At 42.2% G+C, this 8,421-nt stretch overlaps 2 protein-coding genes across 2 annotated transcripts; one reads left to right on the forward strand and one right to left on the reverse strand.

Moving 5' to 3' along the window:
• Positions 1-1,438: 1,438 nt before the first annotated feature.
• Positions 1,439-3,549, reverse strand: LOC109131560. Its single transcript, XM_019242639.1, has 2 exons — positions 2,831-3,549; positions 1,439-2,327 (listed from the first exon to the last, which is right to left on the reverse strand). Exons 1-2 carry the CDS (start codon positions 3,547-3,549, stop codon positions 1,439-1,441), a joined length of 1,608 nt encoding a protein of 535 aa, XP_019098184.1.
• Positions 3,550-3,597: 48 nt separating this feature from the next.
• Positions 3,598-4,377, forward strand: LOC109131561. The gene is made up of 2 exons (XM_019242640.1): positions 3,598-3,603; positions 3,712-4,377. The coding sequence occupies exons 1-2, from the start codon at positions 3,598-3,600 to the stop codon at positions 4,375-4,377; spliced, it is 672 nt and encodes a 223-aa protein (XP_019098185.1).
• Positions 4,378-8,421: the final 4,044 nt, after the last annotated feature.

An 8,421-nucleotide genomic window follows, 5' to 3' on the forward strand; every position in this document is an offset into this window, starting at 1 on the left:
TTGCTAGGTTGCTAGGTTGCTAGGTTGCTGGTTCCATGTTTTCTGATGATTGGTTATTTGGATATTGGTTATGTTATGAATATTGGTTATTTATATTTATTGGATATTGGTATTGTTATTCCGCTGTTGATTGTGTTTGTGGTTAGGTGGCTAGTGGATATGTGACCACTAGTTGTAGTTATTTATCATATTGTATTTATTATTTATTATTATAAAAAAAACGGGTCGGGTCGTTTCACTTTCAATACTTTTTCTACTACATATTTTTATTGTAATAGAATAGTGAAAATTGTCTTACACCAGCTTCTTTAATCTTTATATATATAAAAAACAACCCGACCCATTTTTTTTATTAACCTAATATCTATTGATCTCATACTCACTAGCAACCTACCCCCAATCATCAACAACAGCGGATAACAAATAATAAATCCAATAACCAATAACCATTAAAGAATAACATAACATCAATTCAGCAATAAACCAGAACATAACCAATAATGAAACCAACACTCCTAACATCCATTCTAGAGCACTAAGTTCTACTCTAGCATCCTAACAAAGACACAGAGCAAACAACCGAGCTTCTAGAACATCCTCCTCTTCATCGCCTTGATCTCATGATCACATTTTGCCTTTACCTGCGCCACAACACAAAAGAGAGACGTAAGTATTACCAGAAATACTTAGTGAGGCTATCCTTCCATTTATTGGGCTTACACACAGGCAATAAGATCTCCCATGCCACAAACAACAATAATAAAACAAACCAGGAACATGCACAAAGCAACACGACATAAACCGGTTACTGTCAGAAGGATGTCGACCGACACTCGAAGGTGTTGACCAACACTGGCCATCTGGTGTCGACCGACACCTGCTCGACACTCCTGAAACCCTAACGGTGTCGACCGACACCTCCACATGGTGTCGACTGACACTCTCTAAGTCTCCGAGTCGTCCTCGCGTTGGTGTCGACCGACACCGATGCCGTGCAGCGATTTCCTTCGAACATAACCTCAAAATCTTGCCTCCAAGCTTCTATTTTTCATCCCACACGATCCCATGGACGAATCCAAACCTCAGGAGCTACGAAAAACTCACAAAACAACCCAAAGAATAACCAAATGATAGATATTAGATATCCAAAATTGTAAAGAACCATTTGATATAAAAATACTTCTTTATTAATGAGATATCGGAATACAAGACTTGAGAAAACTTACGGATTCTCTCCCTCCCCTTACAAGTTGATCCAAAATCTAGATATCTCTCTCCTCTCCCTTACCTTCTACTTTATACTACTTCTTGTCTTATTAGCACTAGTAGCCGTTGTGACTCGATACAGTGATCACACCAGCTAGCATAGAGACTTATTACTTAAATACGATTACTTTATTACTAACCGTGGTGAACAGTCTTCTCTTGATCCTTCCAGTCAACAGGACACCTCACCGCTTCTAGGTCCTTCCTCCCTTGTTGGATTCTTCTTGGCCTTGAGCCTCCTTCGATACTGAAACAGAACTACTGGATGCCTTGGTTCATACGTATCATTACCCTCCCCTTCAATTACAACCTTGTCCTCAAGGTTGAACTTGGGAAACTGTCCCTTGATGGTGGAAACCCACTCCCATGAGCTCTCATAATCTGGCATTCCCTTCCACTTGATAAGCACTTCCGACTGACCGGTGACAGTGTTTTTACGAGTACCTGCTACTACTTTCGGCTCTGCGTGGAGAAACCCATCTTCAGTTATCCAAGTAGGAATGGAGGTTGCTGCTTGTAGTTCTCCTATCGCTCGCTTTAACTGGGACACGTGAAAAGTGGGGTGTTTCTTAGCCTTGACTGGTAGCTTCAACCGATAAGCTACCTTCCCAACCTTTGCTTCCATGGGGTATGGTCCATAATAGCGAGCTGCCAGTTTCTCATTGACTCGCCTGGCCAATGAGCGACGCCTGTATGGTCTCATTTCCAAGTATACTTGTTCCCCAATCTCAAACTCTACCTCTTTTCTATGTCCATCAGCTCTCTTCTTCATTTGTTGCTGAGCCTTGTGTAGTTGAGCCTTGATCACTGATAACAGTGCATCCCTTTCCAGCATTTGTTTCTCCAAATCCGCATAGGCTGTCGAACAATTCTCATACTTGATTACTGGGGGAGGTTTCCTGCCATACAGTGCTTGGAAGGGAGTCGTTCCTATGGCTGAATGGAACGATGAACTGTAGCAGTACTTCGCCCATGCTAGATATTTAGCCCAAGTACGAGGCTGGTCCCCTCCAAAGCATCGAAGGTAGGTTTCCAGGCTGTGATTCGTCACTTCTGTCTGTCTGTCATATTGAGGATATTACGCTGTACTAAAGCATAGTTTGGTTCTAGGTAGTTTAAACAGCTCCTTCCAAAACTTACTGGTGAAATCCTTATCTTTGTCGGAGACAATGGATCGAGGGAACCCGTGTAACTTGATGATTTCTTACACAAACAGATTTGCCACGCCTGCTGCTGTAAATGGATGCTTCAACCGTAAGAAATGCGCATAGTTAGACCATCTCCAATGGTTTTCTCTATTTTTTTCCCCTATAATAGAGGAACTCTATAATAGAGGTGAGTTTCACTCCAATGGTCCTCTATAAAATAGAGATTGCTATTTTTTCCTCTATTTATAGAGGAACCTTTGTAAAAAGAAATAGGGTTCCTCTATAAATAGAGGAAAAAATAACAATCTCTATTTTAGAAGTGAGAATAGAGGACCATTGGAGTAAAACTCACTTTTATTATAGAGTTCCTCTATTATAGAGGCAAAAATAGAGGACTATTGGAGATGCCCTTAGACACTCTGTCCACCACCACCAAGATCGTGTTATTGTCTCTCGACTTTGGTAGTCCTTCGACAAAATCCATGAACAAGTCTTCCCATATCTTCTCTGGTATTGGCAGAGGCTGTAGTAGTCCCCGAGGAGCCAAAGTCGAGTATTTGTATCTCTGGCAAACTTGACATGCAGCAACATATTGTCTGATGTTCTGCATCGTCCCCGACCAGTAGAACATATCACTAATCCTTTTCTGCGTTTTGAGTACCCCTCCATGTCCACCCATTTTTCCATCATGAAACTCCTTCAGGATCAATCCGATGACTGTAGAAGTTTTTGGAATAACCAGTCTACCTTGCCTAAGCAACCGTCCGTTCACCAGTGAGAAATTTGGATGAGATTCAGCATTTGTAGCGAGATCTCGGAAAATGTTCTGCAGTTCCTCGTCCTTATCTAACTTAGAAAAAATTTCCTCCAACTGGATTGCCGCAGGGATCGACATAACAAACAAGGTTGATACCACTTCTTTGCGTAACAAGGCATCTGCCGCTTTGTTCTCTAACCCCAGTTTGTACTGAATGTCGAAGTCGAACCCTAGCAATTTTGAGAGCCATCGTTGGTAGTCCATGTTGATCTCCCTCTGCTCCAACAGGAATTTCAGACTCTTCTGATCCGTTCTCACCAGGAACTTCCTTCCTAGTAGATAATACCTACGCTTTTGTATAGCAAAGACGATTGCCATCAGATCCCTCTCGTAAACTGACTTGAGGCGTTGTCTATCTGTCAAGGAATGACTGTAATAGGCCAATGGTCACTCCTTCTGCATCATTATTGCTCATAGACGCAGTTACTCGCTCTGTTTGAAACTCATGCTGGTGGATATCGAGTAGTTCGCATTTGTCAGGGATTAGGTTTTGATCACTCCTTTCGGGTTGATGTCGTAGGACAAAGTGGAGGGATCTGGTTATTGTGGTGGACGGATGTCGGTTTGGTGTCAATTGTTGAGTCCTCCGAACAGTTTGTTCATGCTAGGGTGGATGATGGAGTGAATCTGATGCATATAATCGTCGTCTATGCAGCTCCTACACTGACCAGACGATGTGGGCTTTGGGATAAGAGGAGTGAAGTGATTCAGGGGATCAGTGAACCTTTTATGGTGGGTGGTGATTTTAATACTGTTTTACGGCTGGATGAACGGTCAGGCGGTAATGGACGTTTGTCTCCCGATTCACTAGAGTTTGGTTCGTGGATTAATGCTAACTCCCTGATCGACATGGGGTTTAAGGGCAATAAATTTACATGGCGGAGAGGGCGTGTGATTCATAATTATGTGGCTAAGTGCTTGGACAGGGTGTTGTGTTGTGCTCAGACACGTCTAAGATGGCACAAAGCAAATGTGACGTATTTACCCTTCTTGGCATCGGATCATGCCCCAATTTATGTGCAGCTGAGTCCAGAGGTTCAGTGTGATCCGCGGCAGAGACCGTTTAGGTTTGAAGCTACGTGGTTGTCCCGTCGTGAGTTTAAAGATATGTTGGCATCGTCCTGGGATACGGCGATTACAATATAATTAGCTTTGCAGAGATTGACAGTTACGCTTAAGAAGTGTAACTATGAAGTCTTTGGAGATATCCAGAGATGGAAAGAGCGTCTGTCTGCGGCGATTACAAGGGTGCAAGATCAACTGGATGTCCATCAGTCAGATATCCTATTGAGTGAGGAAGAAGGGTTGATCAGAGAGCAGGAGGAGGTTCTCTGGTTTCAAAAATCAAGGGAGAAGTGGATTGCTTTGGGGGAGAGGAATACAAAGTTTTTTCATACCTCCACTATTATTCGAAGGCGAAAGAATAGGATAGAAATGCTGAAAATGACGAGGGAAGATGGGTCTCGGATGCGCAGGAGTTATAACAAATGGCAATTGCCTTTTATAAGAAATTGTACTCGCTGGAGGAGGTTGATCTGGAGGCCGAGAGTCTTTTACAGACTGGTTTTTTGAAGTTAACTCAGGGGGAGCTTGCAAAGTTGAGTAAACCTTTTACTGTTGTTGAAGTGGAGGATTCAGTTTGAAGCATGGGTAGATTTAAGGCTCTTGGACCAGACGGGTTTCACCCGGGCTTTTATCAATCTAGCTGGGATGTGGTGGGTCCCTCCGTGGTTCGGTTTATCCTGGAGTTTTTTGAGTCAGGAGTCCTACCTCCTGAGGCGAACGATGCTTTAGTTGTTCTGATTGCAAAGGTGGTGAAACCGGAGTTTATGTCCCATTTTTGGCCTATAAGCTTATGCAACGTTTTATTCAAAATGATTACGAAAACAATGGTCACTAGGCTGAAGAAAGTGATGCCTAAGCTTATTGGACCTGCTCAAGCAAGTTTCATTCCAGGAAGATTGAGTACGGATAACATTGTGGTGGTTCAAGAGGCAGTATACTCTATGCGACGTAAGAAAGGGAACAAAAGGTTGGATGTTGCTGAAATTGGACCTTGAGAAGACCTATGATCGGGTTCGATGGGATTTCTTGGAGGATACTCTACGTGTGGCGGGTCTATCTGATAACTGGCATTGTTGGATTATGCAGTGTGTGGAGAACCCGTCAATGACGGTCTTATAGAATGGGGAGAAGACGGGACCGTTTAGACCATCCAGAGGATTCCGACAAGGTGATCCTTTGTCACCATACCTCTTCGTCCTATGCTTAGAGAGACTGTGCCATCTGATTAGTTAGCGGTGGATGCAAAAGAATGGAAACCAATTTGTTTGTCGAGAGGGCCCCAAGACTCTCACATATTTGTTTTGCCGATGACCTAATTCTTCTTGTTGAGGCGTCTGTTGCACAAGTACGAGTTATTCCGAAGATGTTGGAGCGATTCTGCTTTGCCTCGGGACAGAAAGTGAGCTTGGAGAAGTCAAAAGTATTTTTCTCGGAGAATGTAGGTCATGATCTAGCGGAGAGGATAAGTGAGGCAAGTGGGATCAAGGCTACTAAATACCTAGGGAAGTATTTTGGGATGCCAGTCCTAAACGAATTAACAAAGCGACCTTTGGTGAGGTTTTAGAAAAGGTTTCATCGTGAGCTTTATGAGTTTTGCTGGCCGCTTAACTCTAACTAAGGCTGTTTTATCATCCATCCCAATTCACTCAATGGGTACCATTTGCTTACCAAAGTCAATATGGGCTTCTTTGGACAAAGTCTCCCGAGGGTTACTGTGGGGGAGTGTGAGGGAGAAGCGGAAACTCCATTTGGTGGCTTGGGATACCATGTGTTTACCTAAGTGTGAAGGTGTCCTGGGGATTCGTAAAGAACAGGGTATGAATAAAGCTCTGCTTGGAAAGGTCGGATGGCGTTTACTGCATGATACCAATAGCTTATGGGCATGGATTTTGAGAGCTAAATATAAAGTGGGTAGTGTTTATGACGGATCATGGTTGGTGCCTAAAGGAACATGGTCTTCAACTTGGCGAAGTGTATGTGTGGGGTTGCGAGAGGTGGTACTACCAGGACTAAGCTGGGTGATTGGTGATGGTAGTGAAATACGGTTTTGGCGTGACAAATGGCTCCTAGATACGCCTTTGTTAGACGTGGCAACTGCGGAGTTGCCGTTACATTGGTTGGAAATTAGAGCTCGTGATACTTGGCAGAATACCACGGGTGGCATTTGAGTCAGTTGGTTCCATATTTAGCGGAGACGGTACAACTTTGTTTGAAATCAGTGGTCATTGATAATGTTACTGGTGCTCATGATCGACTATCGTGGGGTGAGACAGCGAATGGATGCTTCATTGTGAGTTCGGCGTATAGGCTGCTGTGCAAGAATTATGCTCACCGGCAGGACATGAGCAGACTCTAGGATTGTATTTGGCCTGTGAGGACTATAGAGATATTCCTTTGGCTTATTTCTCATCAAGTGGTGATGACTAATGTTGAACGGTTTCGCCGACACTTGAGTACTTCAAGTCTTTGTTCTGTTTGCAACGGTGGAGAGGAGACACTGTTACATGTTTTGCGGGATTGTCTAGCCATGGCAGGTGTTTGGCAGCGTATAGTATCGCTGAGTAAGCGTTATGCTTTTTTTGCAGCCTCTTTGTTGGAATGGTTAATTGTTAATCTGAATGATACTACGGGAAGTGAAAGCTATTCTTGGGCTACCTTGTTCATGGGAGCAGTTTGGTGGGGGTGGAAGTTGAGGTGTGGAGATGTGTTTGGTGGTTTGGGCAAGTTTCGTGACAGAGTTTATTTCTTAATAAAGTTAGCAGAGGAGTGTTATATGGCGTTTTTGGCATTGGGTGGTGAGCGTGCTGAAGGGGGCAGTGAGGAACGTTTTATAGCATGGTCTCCTCTGTGAGTTGGCTGGATAAAACTGAATACGGATGGGGCCTCGCATGGTAACCCCGGGAAGGCGACAACTGGAGGTGTACTACGTGATGGTGAAGGTAATTGGCTTGCGGGTTTTGCTTTGAATATCGGGTTCTGCTCAGATCCTCTTGCAGAACTGTGGGGAGTCTATTACGGGTTGGTGATGGCATGGGAGAAGGGCTATAAATGAGTGGAGCTTGAGGGGGACCTCTAAGGGCATCTCCAATGGTACTCTATTTTTGCCTATAATAGGTGGGTTTTATTCCAATGGTCCTCTATTTTTACCTCTAAAATAGAGATTGCTATTTTTTCCTCTATTTATAGAGGAACCCTATTTTTTTTTTTACAAAGGTTCCTCTATAAATACAGAAAAAAATAGCAATCTCTATTTTATAGAGGACCATTAGAGTAAAACTCACCTCCATTATAGAGTTCCTTTATTATAGAAGAAAAAATAAGGAAAACCATTGGAGATGGTCTAAGGTAGTGGTTGGGTTTCTAACATCAGGGATCAATGATAATCATCCCCTGTCTTTCCTAGTACGTTTGTGCTATGGCTTGATTTCGAAGGACTGGTTAGTCCGTATTTGTCACGTGTATATGGAGGCTAATTGTCTTGCAGACAGATTAGTGAACTATGTGCTTTCTCTTCCTTTAGGTTTTCATTCTCTGGATGTTAGGCCTGATTATGTTCAAGGTCTACTGTTTGAGGATGTTATTGGGTGCACTCGTGCACGGACTGTCAGAATGTAGTTTGCTTTTTCTTGTATTTTTTTAATAAATGGGGAGGCTTTGCTTCCCCTCTTCTACCAAAAAAAAAATGATAATAGTATAGGCCTTCGCCATATTTCTATGATTTTCTTCCTTAAAGTCTTCAAGGATGCTTGGTATATATATTAGCATATTGTAGATCCTAGTTAAGGAAATATCAAATCTCAAAATAACTAGAAAAAAAAAATCTAGTTAAACAAGGTGATATTAATTAATTATTTATCATTTAATAAAGTAAAGAAAAAAAATAATGATAATAAAAAAACTTATTCAACGAAGGTTTTTCATGGATTTAAAATATTAGTAGATTTCTGAATCCAATGGTTTTGTAGATGCATTAAACGTGGATTTTGACATCATTAGTGGATTTGAAAATCATTACTAATGGTTATAAAGTCACTAGTGGACTTTTTTTTCTTTTGACCGTAAATAACAAAATATAATTTATCCATAAATTGTGTGTTGTGAATTAAAGCCAAATTAAATAAACTA

Source organism: Camelina sativa, unplaced genomic scaffold (assembly GCF_000633955.1).
Source record: "Camelina sativa cultivar DH55 unplaced genomic scaffold, Cs unpScaffold00519, whole genome shotgun sequence".
Taxonomy (NCBI): Eukaryota; Viridiplantae; Streptophyta; class Magnoliopsida; order Brassicales; family Brassicaceae; genus Camelina; species Camelina sativa.